Source organism: Aspergillus caelatus, assembly GCF_009193585.1.
Source record: "Aspergillus caelatus strain CBS 763.97 unplaced genomic scaffold BDV27scaffold_25, whole genome shotgun sequence".
NCBI lineage: Eukaryota > Fungi > Ascomycota > Eurotiomycetes > Eurotiales > Aspergillaceae > Aspergillus > Aspergillus caelatus.
This window is the reverse complement of record NW_022475288.1, coordinates 196,576-223,354: the sequence shown is the minus strand read 5'-3', so window position 1 is coordinate 223,354 and position 26,779 is coordinate 196,576. Positions and strand designations below refer to the sequence as shown.

At 47.7% G+C, this 26,779-nt stretch overlaps 10 protein-coding genes across 10 annotated transcripts; 4 read left to right on the top strand and 6 right to left on the bottom strand.

Annotated features, from left to right (window-relative positions):
* Nucleotides 1-172: 172 nt before the first annotated feature.
* On the bottom strand, nt 173-2,548 carry BDV27DRAFT_154264 (Zn(II)2Cys6 transcription factor; the record flags this gene model as incomplete). The annotated part of the gene is made up of 4 exons (XM_032071929.1): nt 173-1,462; nt 1,515-1,605; nt 1,651-2,021; nt 2,099-2,548. 4 exons carry the CDS (start codon nt 2,546-2,548, stop codon nt 173-175), a joined length of 2,202 nt encoding a protein of 733 aa, XP_031931336.1.
* A 67-nt stretch (nt 2,549-2,615) lies between these two features.
* BDV27DRAFT_168366 (aromatic alcohol reductase) lies at nt 2,616-3,796 on the top strand (the record flags this gene model as incomplete). The annotated part of the gene is made up of 3 exons (XM_032074747.1): nt 2,616-2,815; nt 2,869-3,282; nt 3,344-3,796. The coding sequence occupies exons 1-3, from the start codon at nt 2,783-2,785 to the stop codon at nt 3,794-3,796; spliced, it is 900 nt and encodes a 299-aa protein (XP_031931335.1). The 5' UTR covers nt 2,616-2,782.
* A 672-nt stretch (nt 3,797-4,468) lies between these two features.
* BDV27DRAFT_154262 (glycoside hydrolase superfamily) lies at nt 4,469-6,065 on the top strand (the record flags this gene model as incomplete). Its single annotated transcript, XM_032071928.1, has 2 exons — nt 4,469-4,632; nt 4,706-6,065. 2 exons carry the CDS (start codon nt 4,469-4,471, stop codon nt 6,063-6,065), a joined length of 1,524 nt encoding a protein of 507 aa, XP_031931334.1.
* A 324-nt stretch (nt 6,066-6,389) lies between these two features.
* BDV27DRAFT_122778 (putative respiratory complex assembly protein Rmp1) lies at nt 6,390-8,883 on the bottom strand. Its single transcript, XM_032065709.1, has one exon. The coding sequence runs from the start codon at nt 8,849-8,851 to the stop codon at nt 6,503-6,505; it is 2,349 nt and encodes a 782-aa protein (XP_031931333.1). The 5' UTR covers nt 8,852-8,883; the 3' UTR covers nt 6,390-6,502.
* Nucleotides 8,884-9,068: 185 nt separating this feature from the next.
* On the bottom strand, nt 9,069-10,546 carry BDV27DRAFT_122775 (N-terminal C2 domain-containing protein). Its single transcript, XM_032065708.1, has 5 exons — nt 10,451-10,546; nt 10,320-10,336; nt 10,245-10,268; nt 9,765-10,180; nt 9,069-9,714 (listed from the first exon to the last, which is right to left on the bottom strand). The coding sequence occupies exons 1-5, from the start codon at nt 10,461-10,463 to the stop codon at nt 9,147-9,149; spliced, it is 1,038 nt and encodes a 345-aa protein (XP_031931332.1). The 5' UTR covers nt 10,464-10,546; the 3' UTR covers nt 9,069-9,146.
* A 212-nt stretch (nt 10,547-10,758) lies between these two features.
* On the top strand, nt 10,759-11,178 carry BDV27DRAFT_154259 (uncharacterized protein; the record flags this gene model as incomplete). Its single annotated transcript, XM_032071927.1, has 1 exon — nt 10,759-11,178. One exon carries the CDS (start codon nt 10,759-10,761, stop codon nt 11,176-11,178), a length of 420 nt encoding a protein of 139 aa, XP_031931331.1.
* On the top strand, nt 10,994-11,879 carry BDV27DRAFT_51887 (uncharacterized protein). The gene has a single exon (XM_032076833.1). It carries the CDS (start codon nt 11,225-11,227, stop codon nt 11,738-11,740), a length of 516 nt encoding a protein of 171 aa, XP_031931330.1. The 5' UTR covers nt 10,994-11,224; the 3' UTR covers nt 11,741-11,879.
* Nucleotides 11,790-14,227, bottom strand: BDV27DRAFT_51897 (uncharacterized protein). Its single transcript, XM_032076834.1, has 2 exons — nt 11,934-14,227; nt 11,790-11,877 (listed from the first exon to the last, which is right to left on the bottom strand). Exons 1-2 carry the CDS (start codon nt 14,079-14,081, stop codon nt 11,839-11,841), a joined length of 2,187 nt encoding a protein of 728 aa, XP_031931329.1. The 5' UTR covers nt 14,082-14,227; the 3' UTR covers nt 11,790-11,838.
* A 3,509-nt stretch (nt 14,228-17,736) lies between these two features.
* Nucleotides 17,737-18,432, bottom strand: BDV27DRAFT_51879 (uncharacterized protein). Its single transcript, XM_032076832.1, has 2 exons — nt 18,247-18,432; nt 17,737-18,195 (listed from the first exon to the last, which is right to left on the bottom strand). Exon 2 carries the CDS (start codon nt 18,169-18,171, stop codon nt 17,809-17,811), a length of 363 nt encoding a protein of 120 aa, XP_031931328.1. The 5' UTR covers nt 18,172-18,195; nt 18,247-18,432; the 3' UTR covers nt 17,737-17,808.
* On the bottom strand, nt 18,433-20,703 carry BDV27DRAFT_51878 (Zn(II)2Cys6 transcription factor). Its single transcript, XM_032076831.1, has 3 exons — nt 20,510-20,703; nt 20,347-20,456; nt 18,433-20,293 (listed from the first exon to the last, which is right to left on the bottom strand). Exons 1-3 carry the CDS (start codon nt 20,627-20,629, stop codon nt 18,643-18,645), a joined length of 1,881 nt encoding a protein of 626 aa, XP_031931327.1. The 5' UTR covers nt 20,630-20,703; the 3' UTR covers nt 18,433-18,642.
* Nucleotides 20,704-26,779: the final 6,076 nt, after the last annotated feature.

Sequence of the window (26,779 nt, the reverse complement as noted above, 5' to 3'; positions counted from 1 at the left end):
TTCTGATATCGGGAAATTACCCAGATAATTTCATTTAATGTATTTGTTTGCGACGAATTTCCCCCTTTAGGCATCTCATAATTAGACATTGCCAAGGGATGGCATCAAAAAATGTCCATGCTTGGCATCACTTCAAAACATGTACACATGGTCAAGTACTAAAACAAAACAACTACAGCCATGATGCAGAGGCACCTTGTCCAGATCCGGTGAGATCCCAAAACGTTCCGAATAGGGCTGCACTCCACTCGCAGCTAGTGCCCCCACTCGGCAATTCAGCAGCACTCGAGATTGCCTCTTCCACGGGTTGAATTGTCGAGTTGACAAGCGTCCCCATAGGGAAGGGTTGCTCAGAGCTAGGATTGGACTCTGTTGTCCGAACCCCTGTCACGGGTGGTAGGTGTGCGTGAGCAGCAGCTTCCGCGTTAGATGGCTGGTTAACCCCGGTATTTGTTGTCCGCTGGGCTCTGGCGGACGAGCCTTTGTATAGCTCGATCGCAGGTCCAAGATCATATCGTACAGGTGCTGTGATATGATCCGGTTGCGTCGCCCGTGGCAATTGAGGGATTGTCTGCTTTCTACCTCGTGCGGCGAAAGCTTGGAATCGAAGTTTCTCAATAAGTCTCCAGCGGCGATCACGATAGATATCTGATGCACTTTTCCAGTGGCGGTAGATCTCGTCGACAGTTTTCCACACCGCATCAGACTGCTCCTCCGGAGGCGCAATACAGAGATGGAGCAGGAGATAAGCCAGTGAATCCCATTCGACATAGGTCTGAAAAAGCCAGAGCCATCTTTTGCCTTTCTCGTAATTTCGGAGCATTTGGGCGTGCTGTAGGACTTCCTCGCAAGTCCTCCAGTAATTTTTTTGCACAAGCATGCCCGGAGCCTGATCCCTCCGTAGCCTGCATACTGCCAATTTTAATTTTACCAAGATCAGACGAGTGGAGGCAGCGGTGATAAAGTCAAGTGGAACTTCTTTGTCGCAATACGACAAATATTGTTTCTCTATACGCTCCTTGAATTGCTCTATTGCCTCACACTTCTGCGCCTCGCTCAAGACTGGGTATGAGTTAATGCAACAGAATTTGTCTGAAAATGTCACTCTTCGCGCAAAATGGCTCCCTTCAAACCGGACCAGCGTAAAGGTCATCTCGGTTCTTCCAGATTGACCTTGAGGCAGTTCGCTCATGTTGGGTTCCAGGCTGGTGTCGTTGATATTCAACGGCAATTTGGTATTGAAGGCTGATTCGACGATCGTTGGTTCAGAGCCATGGTCCTCGGCCGTCCGGACATCCAAAGTGCAGATCTGCCACCAGAGCCGGCGACGCATTTCCACCTCGAAAGGAGATAGACCTAGACCAGCTCCGTCGTAATGGAGACCAATCTTCATGGCAGTTCCAATGGCAACGCCTATAAGCGTGCATACGTTGGGTCCATTCTCGTCCTTTCTGCCGCAGATCTAAATAAAATAATTAGGTTCAGTTTTGGTTTAAGCATGGGTGTATAACTACCAGATAGAGAGCAAATGCCTGCAGGACCGTCAAATCCAGAGACCCGAGGAAGTTCGCGCGCGAAAGGGCCTGCTCGACTCCCATTCGATACCTTACTCAATCAGCAAAGGCATCGTCCCATGAGAACCATACATACCGCTTCAGTAATACGGCTTTGTCCTCGTCAAGCTCCTCACGACACTCTGCCGCCGACATGGTCACTATGGTAGAGTAATAAATTGCAAAGATCAAGCATTCTGTGGGAGCATCGAGGTTAGATCGGCCTCGAATGACACTCATAACCTGCCGTTGCACGGTTGGGGCATGGAAAACTTTTAGCACGGGATCTACCACATCCAGGTAGGTCTGCCAGATGAATGCGATTACAGATGGAGAAGGATGAAGGGTTTCTAGCGTTGGTGAAGGGACCGGCCTTAGAGGAAAAGACTGCCAAAGTTGCCCATCGTTGGGTGAAGTAGGATGGGAAGCACCAGCCCAGCCGGAGCTACATCGATCTTGTTCGATTTCCTACTACTGTCTTAGTAACTAGCTTACTGGTCATGGACTTTCTACAGTTCACTTTTAACAACGAAAGACGAGCTTACAGGCCTCGAGGGATCATTTTCCTGACCGGACAATGAAGGATTCATATGCAGGAGTTGTTTGATCTGGGCGAGACTTTGTTCGAGGGACTGAAACTTGCTTTCAATGCTTTCCACCCGTGTCATAAGGTCACCGCCCACAGAATGATTCGCATTTCCACCATTTTTGGGCTGAGGGTATGTGCAGTGAACATGCGTCCGGACGCAGTATGCACAGGGCAAGGATCGGTCGCATTTGATCTTGCGCCGGCGGCACTCAAGACAGGACCGTCCTGACGCAATCACCCGGCGGGGCATGGGTTGCTGCTGTTGGTTGAAGCTGAGTGGGATGAGGAATGGAAGTACTCCTACTAGTAACGGAGCAAGAAATGGCACAGGCCCGGAGAGGAGCTGCTCTGATTGGCTACGGCGGAGGAACGGAGGACAAGTCCGCATGTAAGCATTCACATCCATTTGTCATCGCAAGAACTAGTAATATTGTTGCTGATTCTATACTGACCATGCTGTATAGAAAAAGAAATACCTCACTAGACTGTCCATCCTCGTACATATAAAGATGCTGTCCTTGTCACGTCGCCAGCTGTTCTCAATACACAAAACAGAGACATCGCCACAAACTGTCCGTGATACTATTCAATCTTCAATTGCTCGCTTGCTCTAAGCTCAATTCTTCCCTCATATCCTACAATGGCCGGATACAAGAACATCGTTCTCATTGGTGTATGTAGAATTTAATCTTCGCACTTCACCACCAAACTCACACCTCGAATTAGGCCAGCGGTGATATTGGCAAGATCATCCTTGATGGCCTTGTTGCATCTTTTAGCTTTAACATTACCATCTTGTCTCGCAAAGAGAGTAAGGCTAGCTTCCCTGCCGGTATCACTGTCCGCAAGAGCGATTTCTCAGATGCCGACCTTGAGGCTGCCTTCAATGGGCAAGACGCCATCATCTCGGCTGTCGGTGCCGCAGCATTTGGTGAGCAGAAGAAGATTGTCGATGCTGCAGTTCGGTCTGGTGTTCAACGATTCATTCCCTCGGAGTTTTCCTCCAACAGCCAGAACGAGGCTGTCCTGAAATTGGCTCCCTTCTTTGGCCAGAAGAAGGAGCTCATCGAGTACTTGAAGACTAAGCAATCCGATGGCCTATCGTGGACTGCCATCGCCACTTCAGGATTGCTCGATTGGGTAAGTGACTTCTTTACCCTACCTTTCCCTACCGAGAAATATGACTCATTCGGTTTACCAGAGCCTTGGAAATGGCTTCCTTGAATTTGACGTCGCAACGCGTACTGCAACCATCTGGGATGGCGGTAACCAGAGCTTCACCCTTACCAATGAGAAGCAGCTTGGCCAAGCAGTCGTTTCAGTGCTACAGCACCCCCAAGAGACCAGTAACAGGTACCTCTACATCGCGTCTGTTGAAACCACCCAGAACGAGATCCTGGCTGCATTGGAAGAAGCAACAGGGGCTCATTGGTCCGTGAAAGCAACCACCACCGAGGAGCAGGTAGGTAAAGGATTCATGAAACTCGGTGCTGGCGACTTCAGTGGTGCATTCCACCTGGTCCGCGCCACCTGTTATGGTAGTACCCCAGGCCTGCAGGCCAATTATGCCAAGGACCTGACCTTGGCCAACGATGTGCTGGGGTTGAAGTTGGAATCGGTTCGGGAAACTGTCCAGCGTATCGTTGCACGGTAATTTGGGGGCTCAATTGATTGGTTTCATTGTATGTCTGCAATATTTCAATGCTCAAGATCCTAAGACTTAAGCATTTGTCTGTCCATAAATCGAGTGTCATAAGGAATCTAGGATTGACCTGATATGTATATTTGGCGGTCTTCTCACCAAGTGTCGAAACGTCGGTGGTGTAATGTTTTCAGGGTTCTTAGCTATACATATTTCTAGTTAGGGACTAGAACATACAAAGTTTCTTCACACACACACACACACACACACACACACAGAGAGAGAGAGAGAGAGAGAGAGAGAAAATCCCTTAGTTACTATGTGCATTGTGTTGTTAGTAAGCTAAAACGTGCTCATAATTAAAAGATGACATCATTGATATATTTACCCTTCCACATATCCGTCTCATTCCTTGAAAATATACTCACAGCTTGGAACATCAACCAATCCTGCGATACAGAGTCCAGAAGCTATATGTTGCCTGTGATGGACTAGCTCTTCCAATAGATACTGCCAACTAGTTTCAAATGTTCCTTTGCGGCCATTGGTCACAAGTGTTGCTTCCCATGCATTTAGATTTAGTTACTATTTGGCTCTGCATCAACATTTTCAGATTCTCGAACCAGATATACCCAGAAACAGTTTTTCCAAGTAGCTAAGCATCTGTGAAGCCGCCATCTGACTATGAATGACTCAAACTACACACCACCAACTGCGGAGGACATATTTCGCTACCGGTATCAGCATGGAACCAACCTAGGCTCTATGTTCGTCCACGGACCCTGGTTAAGTGATGGCGCATCTAGTAGTGACTCCGGAGGCTCCAAGGAGCTCGAAGAGGTAAAAAGGTCAGTGCGCATAGGGAGATAAAAAGCTACTTTGCTGGCTTCGTTGCTAACCCAGTTTCACTCACGTACACAGATCGCTCAAGGCTTGCGGACTCGAGGAAACTCGCTCTAAATGGGAAGCACACTGGCGGACTGCTCTGACCGACTTTGATGTTATATGGCTCAAAGATGTGGCACGATGCAACTCAATCCGTATCCCGATAGGCTTTTTTACCCTTGGGCCAGTCTTCTGCACAGGTACGGATTTCGAAGGCGAGCTATCTGAGGTGTACGTCAATTGCTGGAATATCCTGAAACGTCTCATCGAGAAATGTTACCACCACGGTATCGGAGTTCTCCTTGACTTCCAGACCATTCCAGGTAGCATGGACCGGAACAGTCATAGTGAGATGGGAATTGCTGACTTTTGCGCGAGTGAGCGCAATTGGGCGATGGCTACGGACTGCGTCGCTTTTATCGTCCAGGAAGTTACGTATCATGCGATGTCTGGGGTGATCGGAGTTCAAATATCTAGCGAAACGGACTGGAAAACCTGTGATCTTCGGAAATGGTATGATGAGGTTCTCGAGATCACGAACTGTGTCAACCCACCCCTACCCATCTACATCAGCGATGGTAGGAATTTTGCCGAAGCGTTGGACTATGCTATGGTGAAAAACCGACTTCAGAACCCTGTGGCCAGGAGTCCGATTATCGTGGATACCCACAAGTATTACACGACAGGATCATATCAGCACATGGACCCCGTGGCTATCATCTCACGGCTTTGTAATGAGCTATCCGAACTTTCAACTCGTCAAGGCAAAGTGGGATCCCAGAGAACTGCGGTAGACGCCTATATTGGACAATACAGCTGCGCAATGAATGCACAAACCTGGGGCCGCGTGGAGGCGTCCGAGAGGCCGGCATTAACCAAGGCCTTCGGTCAAGAACAGAATAAACAGTGGGAGTCCAAGGCATGCGGCTCCGCTTTCGTGGGCTTCAAAATACACCGGATAACTGGTGATGAATGGGACTTTGAGCGGCAAGTCAGTACTGATGGTATACCGGCCCCTTCATGGCTCGCAATTCCCCGGGCACAAGTTATCAGTAGAATTACACAGGCCGAAGCCCAACGGTTGCAGTCTCGAGAGTCTGCTTTATCACAACACTCAGACCCATCAGATACTCGCAAGCACCAACAGTATGCCCTTGGTTGGGATTTTGGGTTCAATGATGCATTGAACTTCTTTGGTGCATTGTCACGAAACGTTATAACAGGTGGTTGGAACGGAGGGGAAAAGATCGGGGCGATGGAGCTATGGGTTCGAAAACGCTTTGCTGAGACCGGAAAGTTGAATGAGGCCTTTGCTGAGGCGTGGGAGAATGGCTTCAGGAAGGGCGTTAGCGACTTCTACGACTTGGTCGGTATCAACACTAGCAGTGTGCAATGAAATGCAGTAATATGATTTTATGGTGATGAATTATTCTATACCGTCACCAATGCCTCGATCAACAAACGTTGACCAACTAAAAACGTTTAATGTTTCTCAGGCGACCTTACCAGAAAACCAAATCAATCCTTGGGTAACAGCACTTTATACCCTGGTCCTCAGTACGTGGGCCATGCATTTATGGTATGTCCGATCAATACGAGCAGACTACGATTCGAGATTGAACAATCCCACTAGAATGTAGACAAATGCTTGCGAGACCACTGCAGTACCCAGACGCTACACTATGCTACATGACACCTAACTCAACACTTGGGGGAGAGGGTATAACCGTATTTACATTCTTCAAAGATTATTAAAACAAGAGCAACGATGGCTCACACGAAAAAGAAAATCTAAGTAATATACATATATATTTAGCGTTAACCGCATCCATCTCACATCATACGTCCAGATCTATCCAATTCAAACGCCAAAGAGCAAGCCGCCTTATAGAACGAACCAAACTCTCGTCGAACAGGCTCCTGAGAGTCACCATTCTCCGAAGGAGACTGTTCCGACGTACCAGCCACATCCATGTCCAAGAAAATATCCGTCGTACGATGAGGACTGAAAGGCCCACTCTCGTAGAAAGAGTAATTAAGTTGGTGACCCTCAAAGTCATACTGATGGAGACGGGTGCCCCGGAAATCGCTAACAGGCAGATACATGTACTCTGCCGTAGTGAAGCCATCGGGATCGCGTTCTTCGCCCGCCTCAACCAAGAGATGGTTGGGGATTGAGAGCTGAGAAAAGGCCGGAAGAGGAGTCTCGCCCTCGTAGATCACCGCTTTGGAGAAGAATTCCCGCAGAGAGACCTGGAGGGGTTGCAGGGGGCCGTCCTCGCCGAAGCTGTCCAGTACGTCGTGGGTTAATTTCCGGGTGAAGCGGAGATCGAGGCCGCATTCGGGGAGGAGGTAGTCGACACTGCTTTGGGATAGGATTGCTCTGGCGTTTTGCACATTGTATTCGGACTCGAAGCCTCCTGGGGCTATGGCAACTTCGAGTTCGAGTTGGGGGAAGATGTTTGCGTGGACTGCGGATGGGACGAGGCGAAGACGGTGCGGTTGGATTTCTTCCTCCGGATAGTCTGCGGCGAGCTGGTGCAGGAATGGGATTACTCGGGGGATATCGGTTGTAAAGGTTCGTGGAGGTGCCAGTTTGCCTAGTTGGGCGGCGGTGATGACTTTCCCTTCGAACGGCTTGTGCTGGAAGAGACAACGGCCGACTGCTGCTGTTATGCTCTCGTGGGCTTCGGCGTTGCCGAGATTGGTGCGTGATCTTGCTCGTAGAAGTTTAAGGAGTTCATCTGATAGGCGCGTTTCGTGTTTATTGAAGAATGGTGCGTCTGACATGCCTGATGCGGTTGTTTGTGCTGATGGTACGGCCCAGCGGAACCATGACTTCTGTCGATCAAACCATGATACATTGAGTTCCGGGTTGATGTCGTAGGTGTCGACGGGCTCTGAGGCTGCCATATAAGTGCCGAATGGTACCGGAGGCTGAATGGCATCGTGGATTGCCAGATTCAGTGTCCTTCGAGCACTATCTGCTTTCGGTTTGTTTTCGACAAGGTAGAACATCTTAGTTGGTGTAGTGGAGGTCAGGTCGAATGAGACGCCGTAAGTCTTGCTGACCCATGACAGGAAATCCGCAGTGAAAACACGGGTTTTGCCTTTTGGGGTAGCGCCAGGGGCGTACAGTTCAAGATCCTCCTCTCGTATCCTGGTCGTGGCATCGTATATGATGTCACGGATGAATTCGCAAGAATGCAGCTTTCCGGTGATACGAACAAGACCAAGCGAATGCGTGATATCGATCTTCGCATCGTGAAGACCAGCCAGCTCCTCGAAGGAAAAGTGCTCGGAGTGTAGAAATAACGATAGTGAATGGGCGGGAAGACGAATATCCAACTGGCCAACCTCGCCAATGAGCCCAAGGTGCCAGCAATCGCGAAGTATCCGCTCAGTGAGCAGATACTTGCCTCTCAGATCCAGGGATGTTGCAACTCGTTTAGCGGCTCCCACCTGGGGAGCCGATTCCGTTTCAAAGAACGCTGAAGTCCCCGGCCTCCATTGGGCGAGTTTTGCACCTCCATGAAGTATTAGCCCTTCCTCCGGCACTGTGTTTTCCGCCTTAAACTGCTCAATATAGTCCGACAGTTGCTGGATTGTAAATGATGTCTGGAAATCTGACCGAAGATTCTCCCAATCGGCGGGACTCAATTTATCTCCCGGGCGATAAGGTGCGCGAAAACTTTCGATTCGTTCCGTAATTAAATCGTCATCGAGTATGTCGTCGGCGTTCTCTATATCGTTCAGCATAAACGGCAGCGCATTTTTTGTGTTTTCGTCGGTGCGATATCTCGGATGTTTGAGGTAGGCAAAGCGGCGACGCTTTGGGTGCGGTACGACAACTACTTCACCAGGATTTCCCAAGGAAGATACATTGATCGGTACTTTGTCAAATTTCCCTCTCGTTGGTCCTGTCTGAGGTTTTACTCTGCGTCTGTATCGGGGTGGTCGGGATTCTAGGCTTTCTGTGTTTTCTGTGTTTTCTGTGTTTTCTACGCTTTCTGTGCTTTCTGTGCGTTCTTTGCTATCATTTTCTGGTTCGCCATCCGTATGCTGGGACCGGACAAAAACGTCGCGTAGTCGAAGGATCGATGGCAACGAACATTTTCTGGAGGAAGGGGGTATCGGGCAGCTCAGAAGCCCCGCGACACCTTTTGAAGATCGCGAAAGCATCTGGGACACAAAGAGAGAATGACACTTGCTAAGTCACGTTTCGCCGACGGAATGTTGAAGCTCAACTTTCAAGCTTGGGGAGAATTGATTCTAGAATGGCACTAGTCCCACAATGGAATAGTTGATGGATGGGGCATTTCCAAATCGGTGATAAGGCTTCCGATCTCAAATGTGCAACGATCCGATAGTGTACAAAGAATGAAATGGAATAGATTTAGAAAAGAAAAGGATAATATGGGTATTATTTATAAATACAGGATTAAACACAAGACTCGAGAAATATTTTCTTTCGCCGTCACTCTTTAACACCAATCTCCCAGCTCCTTAGGTCCTCCCGAACATCAAACTCCGAGAGTTCGTGGTCATTGCTGCGGTTCTTCCAAGCATTGCCCTTCGCAGTGCCATAAAGTTGATGTTCAATGCTACTTCTCTTCCTGCTGTGGCCAACTCTCGAACTAAATTCGGGCAATTTACCGTCATTGCGGAACTGGTTGCCTGAAGAGCTTTTTGGTCGTCTTTCAAAGCTGGGTGAGAGTCGATTCGCCGACGTACTTTTCGTAGCTGCACCGGTGGATGGAAAATGTTCACCTTCCTTGGCCCTGGTCGATTGAAGATCATGAACTTCGTTGCTCCAGCTAATGCTTCCTGAGAAAAGGTCCTCAACTAGCTTATCCGCAGGTACGTCGTCGGAGTGAGAGTTCCAAGAAGCAGCCAAGGTCCGGCGGTACATATCCTGCATGTCAGCAGCTTCCCTGTTTTGCATATTGATAGATGGCAGTGGACCCAGATCATCAGGGTCGGTCTGTTCTGAAGATATGACGCCTGTGATGCCACCGAAGGCCATGGCCGATCTCAAAGGGGGTCTACCGCACGTCAGCCACCAAGCCAGGATGTATGGCGGGTATTAACACACGTCGTAAAATTCCTATCGCCCTCCACTTGACGCATTGCTACCCCTATCTTAAGAGTGCTGTTGACTTTGCTGTCTTGCATCAAATATCTCCTCACGATACCCTCGTCATCATCGCTCTTGTCCACGTATTCAGCGAGGTTGAGTCTGATTCTTCCCAGGAAATTCTTGGTATCGCCGCCTCCCCCCGACTCAAATTCCTGTATAATTTCAAATTGTAGTTCGCATTCGTGCAAGCTCTGGTTCCGGTCGATAGTAAGTCGAACCTGCAAGGTCTTCTCGTAGTTCCAGTATGCTCGGTGATCAATGATGACCGCCTTATCCGTATGCCCATGGTTTTCGGCGCCGCTTGACGAAGGTAAGCGCCATTTGACAAACGCCGTGCCGTTCACGAGGGGAACATTGTTTAGATCGACTATCTTCAGCGGCCGTGGAATCAGTATCGGGATGGTTTATCAAGACCAGGGGACTCAGGTAGCTTACCCTTAAACCAAGCTCAAACCTGGGCTACGAGCACAGTCAATGAATTGAATAAACAGAGTATGTCGCTTGACTCACCCTCCGATTCTTTGGAACTAGAGAGATCCATACGTTAGCATAAGGGTCCTATGAGGTCATGATGCCCAGGCTGATAGGGGTACGGATAATGCTCCGCTGACAGGACAACACCACGTAGGGAATGGGCATACCAAAAGCCTGCATGGTTGGCAAGGCTCAGTCCAGCGAGCACTATATAAGCATCTGCTCCTCAATTATTTCACTATCGTATAAGCACCTCTCTGTCAGAGATGATAGTTCGATACTTCCAGTTTCCCCACACTCCGCGCCAAGGCGGGCGTTATTTGAGATACGTCCCGCAGAAACTGACCGCCTTGAGCGTTCCTCCCGGCGCTGCGGAGGTAAAATCCACTAACGAGCGCATCTTCGGTACTTCGGACAGTCTCAAACGAAAGTCAGGAGATATTACGCCCATCCTAAGTCCAATCGAAAGCGCAAAATGAATCAGGAACCTCTATCCCCGCCTTCAGAGCCCACACCTTCCCCCACAAACAACCTAATCCCATTAGGCTCGCCTCAGCGCACGACCCCAATACATCCTCTACTTCCCGAAGTCCGCGTCCCCGGGGAGCCCTTACCGCCGCACAGATATCACCCGGTCACTTGTACTCAGATCGATGCAGAAGCTGAGGACATCCGCGCCCAGCTTGAACAATTACGTCAAGAATACACATCGCCAGAAGCAGCTCTGAAAGCACAGGAACAGGCTGCAAGAGAAGTAAAACAGAAGATGGAGGACGCCGAGAGGAAGCGCGAAGATGTCCAGAAAGCGATGGACAAGAAAATCAAGGAAAGGAACACCGAGATGAAAGTTTTGTCAAAATACCAAGAAGTGAAAGTATCAGATATCCCAGCTTGAATAAGGAATCCAAGGGAGGTTGCTTTCAAGAAAACGTCAATAGAACATGCCCAACAACTTTGGGGGTTCTATTTCTCATATTGGGATGAGTCCGGCCGCCACGATGCTTGCTTCAAGCTCGGTTATGATCCACCGTTCATTGTTCGCTACTGGTCTATCGCGGGTTACGGTTTCCGACCACCTACGCCTATTTCCCACCGACCTTGCCTCTTCAACCCCTCTCGACTTTAACCACCTGATTCAAGAGCCCGGAAGAAAACTACCTAGCAATGGCATAAGGAACCACCTTCGGACTGAGTCAGAGATCTCTTCAGGGGAAGGGAAAGAAAGGAAGCCGTGGGGTTGTCTAGTGGGCTATGCCAGACATCGGTCTTATACACGAATTGCGTGTTTACTTCGGGACCATGTGTTTTGTTGTCGTCAAGGTACTTCTGCAAGCGAACTGAACCATCTCATGGACATGGATTCTAGTTTGGGCTATGGACGGATTCTTATTAAAACATCACACATCATTGTAATTGGGGCCGCTATATCTTGGCACCCAAAAGCATCTCAAACATGAATCTTATCGACATAAGAGCACGTGATAATATCCTCGCATTATTAAAAGTAAATTCGTTGTCCGTTAATCATAAGCCCTTGAACTGTGGCTCAGATCCTTCACAGCGTACCCAAGATCTTTACTACGACAGGGAGCAACTAGAAAGAATGAGTTAGTGAATAGTCACAAAGCCATAGCGTATGATTTAACTTACCTCTGAGGCGTCTTCGATCAAAATCTGTGTTTCGTTGACGAATTTCTTAGTCAACAAGTCGTTGGCGTTGCCGAGAAGGCCACCAACTTCGCCGAGTAGCTCTGGGGTAATAACAGGCGAGACACCATCAATGAGGTCTCTCGTCTCGTTGACGAACTTGGGTGTAAGCAGGTTCGTTCCGTTGCCGAGAAGGAAGCCGACATCCTCCAGCAGGTCGGGAGTAATGACAGGTGCCACATTGCCAATCAGGCTCTTTGTTTCATCAATAAACTCGCTCGTCAGGAGCTTGCCAGCGTTATTGAGGAGACTACCGACTTGCGTGAGCAATTCGGGTGTGAGGACGGGCGAGATGCCATCAATTAAGCCCTGAGTCTCATTGACAAACTTCGGTGTCAAGAGAGAGTTGGCATTTGCAAGGAGACCACCCACAAGTCCCAGAAGCTCAGGAGTGATAACCGGTGCAATGCCATCAATCAAACCGCTGGTCTCCTTGACAAACTTCTCTGTCAAGAGAGAGTTGGCGTTGCCAATCAAAGTGTTGGTTTTGTCGACAAATCCATCGGTCAGCAAGTTGCCGGCACTATTCAACAAGCTACCGACCTTCAAGAGCAGGTCAGGTGTCAATACAGGAGAGATAGTGTCAATCAAGCCTGTAGTCTCGTTGACAAACGATGGGGTCAACAGGCTATTGGCATTGTCTAGCAGCGAGCTAATCTGTTTGAACAATTCAGGCTTGAGTAGAGGACCGGCTTCCTTGAGCAGGTTATTAACCGTGTTGACGAAGTCTTTAGTCAGCAGGCTGTTAGCATTATCCAGTAGCGAGCTGATTTCTTTGAAGAGTTCAGGTGTGAGCAGAGGACCAAGCGAGTTGATCAAGCTCTTAATCTGCTTGACGAAGTCTGCAGTCAACAGATCGTTAGCATTGTTAAGAAGGCCGCTGATCTCCTTGAAGAGTTCAGGTGTAAGCAGAGGACCAAGCGAGTTGATCAAACTCTTGATCTCCTTGACGAAGTCCGCAGTCAACAGATCATTGGCATTGTTAAGGAGGCCACTGATCTCCTTGAAGAGTTCAGGAGTCAAGAGAGGACCAAGGGAATCGATAAGTTGCCGCAGCTCCTTAACAGTCTCAGCTGTCAGTAATTGGTTGGCGTTTCCAATCAGAGCATTGACCTCCTTGACAAAATCAGCGGTCAGAAGGTCGTTTCCATTGTTCAATAATGTGGAAATCTGCTTGAACAGGTCATCTGTCAGAAGAGGACCAAGTTGTTTGATCAGTTTCTGGATCTCATCAACAAAGTCAGATGTCAACAGCTTGCCGGCGTTGCTCAGCAGACTATTCAATTCCTTGATCAAGTCTTGAGTAAGGAGGCCAGATCCAATATTGATAAGAGACTTGGTCTGTTCCGTAGTCTTGTCGTCAAATAGGTAGGCAAAATGGTGGAAGAATGATTCAACATCCTTGAGGAAAGTTGGAGACAGGAGACCTAGGAGACCCTGGAGTCCATTGCCCAGGTCTGTGCCAGGGTTTCCAGTAACTCCATCAGGGATAAGGCTCTCCCACGGACTACCAGCTGACGACGTTGAGGAGGAAGCGGCAGTTTTGGTAGCGGATCCCTGAGTTTTGGACTGTTCGGTAGGCGAAGCACTACCCTCGGGCTCCGCTGGTGAGGCAGTCGGGGCAGGCGCACTAGATTCCTGTTGAGTAGAAGACTCCGCAGCGCCAGTGGGGATTAGATGTGACAGCAGACCACCATCCGTTTGTTGATTGGCATTGGGACTCGAAGACGGCTCTGGAGCTGCGTTCGATTGTGGAGCGACGTTGGCAGTCGGCTGCTGCTCATCGTTGGCACTTTGTTGCTGGCTGGGCTCGGCAGTTGGCTGCTGATTCACATTGACCGTGGGTTGCTGGCTAGGCTCAGCAGTTGGCTGCTGGTTGACATTGACATTGGGTTGTTGACTAGCATTATCGCTTGGTTGAGCAGCTGCAGCTGCAGCAGTCGCCTCTGCAGCAGCCGGTGTCTGAGCTATGGGATGTTCCTCAGGAGCCCCCTGTGATGAGGCACTACCCAGTGCTGAAGAGACTTGGGCCGGTGTTGCCAGCGAGGTGCTGGAAAGCAAAAGGGCGGAAACTACTGTTGAGAAACGCATGCTGGGTGTATACTCTCCACAGGGGATGGCCAGCAATTGACGACTGAAGGGCCCAATTCCAGAACCAAGGAGGCTGTATGACTCCTTTTATGTCTGCAGGTGTGCGGGAATCTACTCCATTCTGTCCATAAAGCTAATGGCGACTACTGGATTAGGCCGAGGGCTAGTCAATGATCCCCACATGTGAAGCAAAATGCGTTACATTGGTGGTTCTCCAGCACTGATGTCAGTGGCAGAAGGTTTTGGGCCTGATCTGCGGGGGAAATGCCCTTTTGGTATGGACTTGATACGACATGCTGATCGCTTGCTCCCCTGTCGACATAGCAGCACCGCTGCAGGGTCGTATAGTCGATGGCAAGCGGAGAAATTGGCGCGATCTGGAGCAAGCTATGCTTGTCGGAGTGAGCCGTGGAGCCCCGGGGTTGTGTGAGGGACAATCGGCCTTGCGGGGAGCGAATGAAAAGCACGATAAATTGCGAGTTTCCGTGAGAATCTCTCTTCATCCCCAGATATTGTCTCTCAATTTCGGTTCAGCCTCGGCGATCGACAAGGGAACTTGTTTTCTTGAACCAAGCGAGCATTTGACAATCGCCGAGATACTTTGCGGCTATGCCTATGGGGGTATACTCCAATTAAATTGTTGATCTATGAGGACAGTGGAGCTCCCTGATTGGGAGCATGAGAGCCGTAGTAACAGTTAGTCCCTGACTACGGAGTAGACTGCATGCCATTGAGGTACGGGCCCGGACAAACCCTACGACTCGAGTACTCCGAGCAGCGGTGAATTGTGGTTAACCCACACGGCCCGTGGTTATTACTATTACTTGAGTTAGCTCTATACGTATTTCTTTGGTTAGAGGTCACCTCAGCCGGGGGACTGTTTGCTATACTAACTACTTCGAAAGATGATTTTCGGGCGCTCTCCTTGCGGGGAACGGAGCATTGCCCCTGAGAGGAAAGTATCGGGGAAGATAACGACCCCCAATTGTGGGGTCCCTATTCACCCACAATTGTTCACTTGGCATGGGGAAGTTAGGTGCGGTATCTGAACTCAGCCGACTGCGGGAGGAGGCAAGACCTTAGAGCGAGAAAATATTGCACGGAAATGCGGCTTTCTTTGTTCGGAGATTGAGCTCGGTAGCATGTGAAGTTGGCTACCATCGTGAGTCAATAAGCGCACGAGCAGTTGGTAGAAAGTTGCGCCTCTGTGGGCTTCCCTGTCGGGTTCAATTTGTTTTAGCTTGGTGATCGACAGTGACCATTAAGCGGGGTTTGCCTGTTGGTTCCTTTTTTTTTCGTCCACCAAGAAAGTCTTGTTTTTTCTTGGGCAGGGGTCTTCAACATCGCATTGTCTAGTTAGGATCCTTTGCCCCATCCCTATATTGCTACTCCACAAATATACGCGGAGGGATCCAGTTGGTGATAATCCAGTGCTAGCCCACGGCTCAGATAATGAAAAGGGAGCATCGAAAAACTTTTTCTTCCCTCATTTCTTTTATTTTGGTTTTATTTTGCGCTGGCAAATCTCGCCTTTCAGAATCCCCGGAAATCGTATCCAGCAGTGTGATGGGTTGTTGTACATACATGCAGGTCGAGGTCGGCCTTGGCCTGCATACAGTAGTGCCCGTCAAGAAAGTTAGGACTTATCGCACTGCTTACCAAGTAGAGGAAAGTATCTCGTCCGAGCTTCACTTTGCCCAATACGAAGTACGATAAATTAATATAAACTGCTGGAGATCACGCGTACTCCAATGGATCTCTCCAAGAATGCGATCAAGGCGTTTCTTGGCTTCCCCAGTGGCACAGGTCACAACAACGCTCAACCGTCTTTTGGGCATCCAAAGATGGATTATGTCATTTTTTGACATTGGATAAATTGTGATCCGCACAGGTAACCAAAGTCGAAAGATAGATCTCCAAGACATTGAAGCGGGGAATGGGCGGGAACCTTCGGTAGTACCTGGGAAAGTGGAGGGGAAACAGAAAGGTTTCTTCCAACTTTCTGGTTCTCCGTTACTATTTTTTGCTCACTACCTAAGGCGACCAAGTCACTTGACAGGGGTGTGCAGCCTAAGGTTTCCTTCCGTGTTTACACTAACATCTTGAATTCATTATACTCTAGATATTACTTAGAGCATGGCCGTAATTGCTATCGGCAGGGTACAGCAACGCCATAGGAAAGCTTCGATTGCTACCAACTTCTGCCTCATGGAGTCCCCTTTGATGCCCGTTTCCTACGTTAAGGACTCAAATATCAGATCAAGCACAGCTTAAAGATAAGGCTGAAGCTCTATACCCCCAATTATCCACCATAGGCGAAACGGCGACCAACTAGTTAGTTCTTGATATTAGTAAGTTGCTTATCCTTTGGGAGAAAAGACAGAAAAAAAAAAATTTTTCCTTGCCCCTTATCCGAGAGAAGATCCTTTCCCAGATCGCGACACATGTACGTACGCTTTCTGCGAAGGATTAGGCCCTTCTATTATAACGGGGATTCTTGCACCTGCAAAAATCTCTGGTATACACTGATGATAAAAAGGTTACATTAGCACATACTCTGTCCTGGCAAAGACGGCCCATTTTGACTAGCGGACATTAGATGCATCATGCATCTTAAAAAGCCCGACCTGTATTCTCCCTACAACTATCTAATTTCCCATGAAAGATATCGTATGACATACCCTACCATGAATTAATTCTATTTAACACAAACCCAACCATATCCAGGAGTATAACCCGATGAAAGATGCGCGCGAGTGCCAAATTTTTGCGTCCGTTGCCATTAGCTTAAATTAAGATGGCAAAACAACGATGCCAACTAGTTTACCTACTCTAAATGTTAGGAATTTGCTAGCTAGCCCCACTGGTTGCTTCTCTCCTTTTCCTAGCGCTACTCTCATACCAACAAACATTGCTGTCGTCCGATTCCAATTTCCGCTCCCACTGTTGGAGCCATGCCAACCCCAAAAATTAGATGTTCTAGATCTTTGATAGACTACGGAGTATGTGCCTAGCGCAGAGTTTGGCTATCACTGAGACAATCAGCATCGATGTGCAGAAAATATTACAGAGAAAAACTTTTCACCACCCCGAAGTACAACCGACTTTGAGCCATGTGTACTACTAAATCTTTCTGATAGACTTGGTTCAAACAGGGCAATGGTATGCATTAAAGTCGAAAGATGTTTTTCGCAAAATTTTCTTGTTGTTGCCTTTTTCTTTTGGGCGTTGGGGAGCTGCGGTCTTTTTCTCTTCCTAGATTCATAGCATCCTTGTGGCTGGCTCCTATGCACGGAGTAAAGGCGTGACGCTATCTGTAAATACTTGACTATCACATCGTATAAACATTCTCCAATGTGACCCTCAACTAACAAAATCTATATAATGACAGAATCTAAATTATTGGCACGGGGTGACGAGACTCGTATGTGTGTATGCATTTTCAGGCACGTGATTCGTCTCAACCCTAAGACAAAGGGTCTTTACGACGGCCTTTGGCTCTTCTCATCCATCATCTCTTCAAATTTATTAGCTATTTATTTGACTATGTGACTGAATCCTAACTTCTTAAGGTGCCGTTTCGGGACGTGGTGTAGCCTCAAGGTCCTTTGACCTCTTCTGATACCGCCATCTTGGCCCGTATCCGAACACTAGAATTGCAAATTATATGCCAGCGATAGTCACAGCGAGCCATCGCACGCCGCTAGCATTATGCAGAGGTTCCGCATTACCAGATTCTATCCAACAACGTGCCATATTCATTGCTGCCGATGCCCCCTCTGGCTTGACCCGGTTTAGTACCCAGGATCAGATTGCTGAACCATGAGCACGCAATTGAGCTGCCGAATGATTGTAACACGAGGAATACCATTGATGCGGCTAAGGGTGTACAAGTTTCCATAATCCATTCATATGCTACCAGGTTGCCTCCAGAAATGAGGAGTAGAGGCTGGCTGACTGGCTGACTTGAAGACGAGCAAGTTGTCTGTGAGGTCTTGCATCTGTTCATGCATAGGCGCCATTGTCTAAGTGGGCTATTAAGTCGGTTGATGTGACCCGAAATCTTGTCTCCGAGGACCATAATGAACATAGCCGGTTGTTAACTTTAGTGACTCTAGTGTCTTATTAGCAATTATATCTCATAGAGGGTACAAGTGCGTTTTACCTATGATGTGACAGTGGCTGTTTATATGCTAAGTCTATGAGAAGAGATCTGCTGTTAGGGTTTTCGTTATCTTTCCTCAAAGATGTTTACAATCAATAGATAAGAGGAGAGAAGGAGTCCGAGCATTTGTCACTTTAAAAATGACACCGGTGAGTACCAGATACAAGTCCCGGCCATCCTACCGGTGGAGTGCTAGCATACCATGCATAGACCACAGATCGATTATCCACTCTATATTCGAAAGACTTCTCTCTCTCTCTTCCATTTCTATTCTCTCTTTCTCGACGCCCTGAACCCCAAGTATCCCCAGTCACTACTGGAACCAGACTTTCATCGCATCATTGCTGTCGACTCTCATAGTTGAAATAATAAAGTAGATCTTGTTTGCAAATTTGGTCATCTCGGAGACATTCGTATTAAAGACTCTGGGTCTTGTTCCGATAGAAAGTCGAACTCACTCATCAAGTACTGGTCAAACAGCCCATCGTTCTCAAGACCGAAGTCTACATGCGGCGTTTTGCGATCATATATAATTTGCTGTGGTTCCTGCTGCAGTAAATCCATGGGTACAGCTTGAGCTGCGCTAGGGGCCATCCTACTTCGTTGTAAGAGATCATCAATGCCCTTTGTTATACTGACAAGGAGGTGATGCGGATGCATGCTCGCTGTCACTCCCTTCAAAACTGTGACTAACGATAGCATTAAGCGTTGAGTTTCTTGATTATCAAGATGAACAGTGGCAGAGAATCGGGTAGATACTTTGAGCAGGAAGACTACTGCAAAAGCGATCATAATATCAAAATATGTCGGCAAGCCGTTGAGGTATGATTGAATCTCAGGATCTGATATCACCGCGCGAAGGATAGATACGGCGGAAAGCACCGCAGAGTTTGCTATTTCCTCGAACTCCAAAACCACATCAGGAGCTCGAGATTTAGCATGGCGTGATCCAGCACCACGCAGAGCATGCGAGCAGAGATAGAGCTTGGCAAAATGATATTGTATCCCAACACCTTTGCGCGGATAGTTCCCCACATGGGCGTTTTGTTTGAATTTGTCGCCCCATTCAGCACGAAGGCTATCCAAAGCGATGCTGAACCGTCGCACCTGGGAAATATCTGCATCTGAAAGAGGCCGATCGACGTCGGAACCGAAAGTGTCATACATATTGGTGCAGATACTCCAGCGTAGGACCTGGCTTACCAGTCGTGCATCGTCCTCAGTAACATAGGTACAGTCCAGGAACTTCCGCGCATCTCTCACAGCCTCGCATTCTCTAGTCATTGGTGGTCTGCCATATGGCACGGAAAAGTGATGGTCACAAGCATAGACCAGCAGGTATAACCGTGCGCGTGAGTAGTGGTTCCTGTCTCCCTGTAAAGCCTTCGAAAAACTCTTATGCAATTGCAATTCCGTGGTTATTCGCACAGTTAGACCGACTAGCGACCAGGAAAGGTCACTGAGCCAAAAGGCACCAATGCAGAGCGCCCGGACGTCATCGACGGTGTGCCTTCTTGAAAAGCTCAACGGCGCACTTAGGGCGACGAATTCTTTGTACAGCGCTTCAAAATCTGAAGACGATAGATGCAAGGCACCTACTGCGCAGATAGCGGTTGTTAGAAGCGGCGAAACTTCTCTAATGCGCCCCAATGTCGCCGTGCTATGATCTCCTAGGATCCGGTAAACGAAGTGATCCAGTCGGTTTTGATATTCATCAAAATATCGCAGTGCGTTCTCAGTGCTTATCACACCACGAGAGATCATGTCCGTGGGGGTGTTGGCTGGCACGGAATTGGCTCGTAGAAGATAGTGGCCTGGGAGCGCACCTGGATTTGATTCCAGATCTATGGTAATCTTCCATCGACCCGGGCGCTCACTTGTTGTATCTTGCTGATTCCCTTCCACCACTTCCTCGCCCACCGAGGATGGCTCATTCTCTAATCCTTGCTCATTCCGCTGAGGGAGGTCTAAGGGTATATTATTATTCACGTTCCTACTAACGGCCGCTTCTAGCGCTTGTATTTTCTGTTCTATGTTCTGCTTCCATCTGATAGGCACATTAAGTAAAGTAGGCATAGTCAAGGGTTCAATTCCACTTACACTGCGTCATTTTCCAGCAACATCTGCAGACTGCGATTTACTGTGCACGGCAGACCCTTCTTTCTGCATCGAGCACATGGTGGCTGGGACTCATTCATATGGCATTTTATCTGGATCAGTATTAGACCTGTAGCAAATAACATCATAGCCTGTCACTGGGTACCTTTTGCTTTCGACAGGCTACACAGGCAGTGATCTTGCGAGTTATGTCGGGCGGTTTAGGGTCCCCAAATGTGTCTCGAAGGCGTCGGACTGCTGAGCCCGGGGGTTCGTGATTCGTCATCTCGAGATCTGGATGCTGCTTGAAACAGACTGCAATGTCCCAAAGAGAGATTAGACCCTCTTAGTATATGTCCGTTGTTCTCATAGAAATAAGATGAATAGTTACTGGTGATAACGATGGTGAATGGTGGAAACGGAGGATGCCGGCGGTCCGCCGGTATGAATTCTCGGCGTTCGCACCGAGAAACTTATACCTCAGACGGCAGAAATATGTTCCCTTAATTATCACCTAATGAAAATAACCCTAAGGCATAGAAACTTCTAATCGAGTCATGTACCATTCACACTTCCTTTTTCTTATGCTCAGTACGTCCGTTATATCCAAATCATATCCATGTCGCGGTTTCGAGTAATGATTGAATGAATTGCGGCACCAACACTACTAGTTGTTAAACCATGTCTTGAGATACTACTAGGAGCCTGACATCGGTATGGACTTATTCCACTTAAAGGAGCCAGTGAAGTGGTGCATGGAGAATACAGTAGAATTCGCGCCCCAGAGGATTGGGTCACCCAGCTTCGGATCCTTTGCCTTATTTTCTGCGATTATTCCTTCGAATTCCATCGGTTTGCTACAGGTTAGTCAGGCTGAGGTCGACAATTTAGAATATGTATCCTACACGATGAGCAATGTTATACCCAAGTGTTCTGCATGTTTGTTTGTCCGTTCCCTTCTCCGCTTTGTAGCGTCGCAAGATGTCAACGACAACGGAACGGCTACTGTTTTTTTTTTTTTTTTTTTTTAAAAAAAAGCAGGAACGACATATTTTACTAAGCTCATTTGGCCCTATAACAGATGGGACAGTTGTTCGGGCAAAGCAAAATCGGAATGATCCTTTCATCGACAAATGGCGACTGTTGGCTATCTTTATCAGTTTCGCCGTGGTAGGTGCCAGTGATGGAGCCTATGGAGTAAGCCTTGCTGTTATAGATTGCTTATATAGAAAAGCTCACAATTTTGCAGGCATTAGTCCCACATGTATGCACTGAATTTATTCCTCCGGTATCAAGCATTGTGACATCCAATAGCTCTAAGAGAAATTCAGCCTATCAACTACGGTCATTTCTTGGGTTTTTGTGACAGCCTTTCTCGTATGGTTGCGACTATCCTTGTAAACACAGTCCATATGACCTTTGGACAGAGAGGCATTGCGATGATAGGTCTCCTCGGCCATATCATCCCATCCATTGTCATGGCAATTCACCCTCCGCACCCCATCATGCTGGCTATCTACGCTTACCCACATGAACGCTGAAGGTGAACCCCTCCCCCAAGATTTAACTCCGGTAATGTCTGACGAGCATTTTGGCAGTGTTTGTGGGTGGGTGGTTCGTGGAGCTTGAGGTTCAGGTTCGTTACGGAGGCCCGTTCGAGTCTGGCACGATTTCAACTGGCTTTTGGGATGGAGTCACGCTCGGAAAATTTATTCTTTGCTTTATAAATGAATTGTTAGGCATGATAAACCAGTCCATGTGAAAGTGGTGACTGTGACTTAAGGAGAACTATGATTACTGTATATCATATTGGAGAGCCTGGCGAAATGGGGGGCAGCAACATCTACCTTCCATATACGGTTAACTCATAGCTAAGTTGGTTCTATATCCAAGATATAAAATTTCAGCTTCGAAAGGATATGTGGCAAGCACCATTCAATTCAAGTAAGACTTCCATTAAGGCAATGCTCCATACGAGGAATTTATATTTAAGGTAAGCTAGATGAATGCGCAGAATTAGTATACTCCCGAAACGTTCCTATGGCTATAGAGACTGATATCACTGGCAATGTCAGTCAGCGACAACGTATCAGTAAGTTTTGACTTGAAACCATATATAATTAATATTATGAGCCGCTGCTTCTAGTACTCGAACCAATCCAGGCTTCATCTCGGAAAATCACGCCTCCAGGATGGCAAGAATCTTCTCTCCTAGAGATGATGGATGCTCTATGATTCTTGGCCAGACGACGAGGTCAGCCATCTTCTACAACTAGACGTTCGCCCTTGTCGATCTCAATCAAAACATGATGAATCCCCGCTACAATCCGACCGAAGGCGCCAAACTGGAGCAGACTCGTGTTATTATTCCACTGCAATGATTGTCGTCAACCGCGAAATGAACGCCATCATGGAGATTTCTCGGAAATAAGTACAATTGCCTGGTCATCGAGGCGCTGAACGAGTTCCCATGACCACAAACACAAGCTGACTATTGGACTCCTATGGCCGCGTCGACTGCATGTCATTCCATACCACTAGTAAACCTTCAGGGTGGCAGTCAGGGAAGTTCTGTCTCCGCCCATAAACCATCCCATCGTGAGCGCATGGCATTGGCCAGGACAACGACCCGAGCAGTAGGCTGCGTCTCACCAGTCTGGATACAATTTAATGGCAGCTGAGTCTGATGTAAAGTTCGCGCGTCATGACTCAATCGTCACTGTGGAAGAGAGGAGCTCAGCTTCATCGCGATGACACCATTATGCAGCGTAACGAGCTGCGTCGCCATACTGATACCACAGTCTTTTGAGCCCACCGAAAGCGTCACGTTGAAGTTTACCCGCCAGCTTAAAAGGAGAATCAAGGCTTTGTGAGGTCGACTGGAGGAAACCTTCATTGGCTCTCGGCAACTCACAGTGACATGTCAATCTGCGAGTGGTGATCTGCTCGGACTAGTCTAGCTAAGCCCAGAAATAGGTGGCGTATGCTCAAGTCTCGCAGTGAGTATAGGTTGAGATGGTGATGGTTCCAGAATCTTGTACATCTAATTGAATACATGAGATGAAGTACTTCCAAGCGATCCAGGGCCTGCATTAAATGCCACTATACAGTTAATGATTGGCGAGCATATAAAAATTTCAGGGGCGTTCTAGGCCTATCACGTGTGGGCTTTTGCTGTTTAGCATTCAATTACATGAAGTATCAGGGCTTTTGAGGTATGTTACCGTATGTACGGAGTAGTTCGTACATCTCGGTATATATTCTCATCTTTAGGGTTGGAGAAAAATAATCAATACACGACGGCGGGTGTGTTACTGTAATTGTTGTATGCCCTCTATTTTTTACCAAATGTTCTAGTGTCTTTCTCTGTAGTTTTCCCTTCTTCTTTCTTCCTTGCCTATGCTTAACAACTCTTATGTCATGGTTTGGTTGTACTGCAGAAACTCCGCCACAATAACGATTAAATGTGGCTGATGTGGCAACGTGACAGAGGCGCAGCGATCGGTCATCTCCGAAAAAGGGATATCTTTAGTCACTACCAGGTCATATGCGGTGCTCGTACGCTCTTACGGAGGTGACACCTTTTCCATTGGGGGTTAATTCTCCTGAATCATAGTCAACCAGCTTTATAGGCACTACGCCCTACTCTGCTATGGAGGGGCGACAAATAACGGTCAAATTTAGTTGCAGTGTGTCGCGAAACTGTGGCCCAAGCTGACGACGCTGGTTGCCTTGCTGCACAAGTGTTATTTACTTCCCTAGGCTGCTCCTGTTGGATGCCGATTCCAACCGATAATGCGAAACGTTCTGGCATCATCAAGCAACTTTTTGCCACAGCTTGTGAGTGCTCTGCGTGCATGGAACCCATTGCTGGGCGCGTGCTGATACCGTAGCAGTGTGTCATTATCTGATCTCAGACTATCTCCATTCAAGTGCAATGCTTCTGCCTATCCTGTTGAGTCGTCTGTGGGGTACTGTGCGACAAGTTGGTGGGTTGATTTGATGGCAGATATCAAAAATTTTCCCTATCCCGCCTAACCCGGTGTGGCCGGATCCCAACTACCCCCAGATGTTTCCGTGTCCGCGTGCAGCAGATCATGGGGTCTATTGACTGAAAGGTGCATTACCCGGCCTCCAGGAGACCTACATACCTACCAACCCGGGCCTTAGATCTCCGGTTACTGCAGGCGGACGAACTAAACGGGCGAGCCCTACTTAATAGGTATGTAGTGCAGTACAGACCCAGGGAAAAGGCGAGTAAAGCATGGATGCAGTTCGGAAAAAAAAGAGAACTGACGGAAGTGCAACCGGACAACCCCCCTTTTTCTCCTGTGCTTGTAACGGAATGGCATCTTACGAGTCCAGACGATAGTTCGAATGACTTCCACTTCTGGTAAAGTCTAGAGATGACCGTCAACGAAGCTCAGTCCAATGGTAGATCGTAACAGGGATCTCAGGTGCAGCGCAGTGAGCCGGGCTCTGTTGCCATCAGCGAATCTGAGGCCTGAACAGGCACCCTTCCAGCATCCCAAGATTTTTTAGGCCCTTTAGCTCGCCCCACGAGGACTCGACCCGCGATTCATCAGGTGAGATACTGGGAATTATTTTTTTTTTATTCTCACAGTCGATTAATTTTCCCTAATACACTTTTCACCCTTTCCTTTCCTCATCAAACGTCATATGTGGAACGAAACATGGCGGAAGGTGGGAAAATGGGAGGGACAAAGAAAGAGTGAAAAGGGTCAAAGGGCTGTTTTAAGCTACGAGATATGGCAGGGCTCATCCCGCTGTGTAGCACAGATGGAGAGGTCATTTCATTCATGATTGTTTGGGAATTAGGTTGAGGGGCATAGGTTTGGATTCGCCTAGAACCACGGTTGATACACGAGTCTCCCACGGTCGAGTTGCAGTAGGCAAAGTAGACTCTAGAGCGTCTAGGCTTACTGCAGTATTGTAGTCTGCAAGGTAAGATACTCTCTCTGTACAGTGTTCACGGAAGGGCAGGTGCATGTATGTACCATATGCGATTCTACACACATGTACTTTGTGTGTCCAGTAACGTGTTAGGCCTTTGGGCAATTGTTGTGCGTACTGGTCAAAGCTTTGTGGAGTCTTTCTTCGGGCCCTTTTCGTCCGGAGACGACGTCATTATATTTTCGTTGCAGCAGATTCAAGAAACCAGTTCTTTCTTTATTGTCTATGTTTTATTTTTTATTTTTTCTTGCTTTCTTGCTTTATTCCAAGCGAATTTTATATACCGTATGAAAGGATGGCTTTGAGTGAGGGTAAAGAAACAAACCCTAATGCATGGCTGTAACAAGTTGCAGATAGACTTTTCGGCGAATTTCTCCGCTTCCCTTTCCCTTCCTTTCAGTTCTCTTAACCCAGTATTGTGATGGTCATTGGTACTTGTTTTCTTTTTTTGTTCTTTCTTTCTATATTTTCACATATTTTAATTGTTAAGTTTACTACTTGTCCCTTTTAGTTTAGTTTGTTTATTCTATTCCATTTTATTTTTATTTCTATTTTTTCCCTCTTCTCTATCATCTGTTATGACTCCATTGGACTTTGCGTCATTCCCAACGCTTTCCTTCGGATGTACTATTAGGTTTAAATTTCAGCAGAAGGGCTATACTTGGAAATGCACATCCCAGCTGAACATAAGCGACTAAATTGTATCCACCAGTGGCGGAGACTGCTCACCCAAACGAGTATCGGATGATCTTCACACACCAAGGTGGAAGTGGGGTGGTCATCGGTGGGAAATGCCGAGTTTCTTTCAGTGGAATGTTCAAAGAGACAGCTGAAACGGGTAGAGTTCAGGATATGATTTGATGCGTTATTACTGTTGTTTGTGTTCGTCTCCTTTAGAGTCGCTTTAAGACGCTGGTGCTGGACGACAAGAATAATCCCCTTCTTCAAGTTGGAATATGATATCGTATGCCGGCGACCGTTACATAGTACTAGTACTAGTACTTAGTCAGATCTGAACAAAACATGCATTTCACCTAAAGAGTGGGTCTGCATTGGGGCTTAGCCAACCCTCTTGTTATTGGTATGTTTTCTTTACCACATTCAGGTTTCAGTTTCAATGTCCATACCTCGTATGTATTGTGTGTCTGTCTGTATGTACAGGATACCTACAGGATACATGAATTCATACATCGCACCATACCCTACTTCTGTACCCAAGCGACAATCTGCAACTTCTACCATGAGGGTGGTAACGCCAGCCCAGATCTGGATGGTTTATTTTGGGCCCAAAGGTTACAACATTATTCTCTACAATGTCTTTCATATTTCAATCCTAGAGCATGTCGGATGTCGTATCTGTGTGACATTTCCGGTGTTGGGGAGCAGGCCGCATCCGGACATACTTCCTCTCTTGATAGAATTCAAATCATACACACATACATAGAGTATTGTACAGTCACAC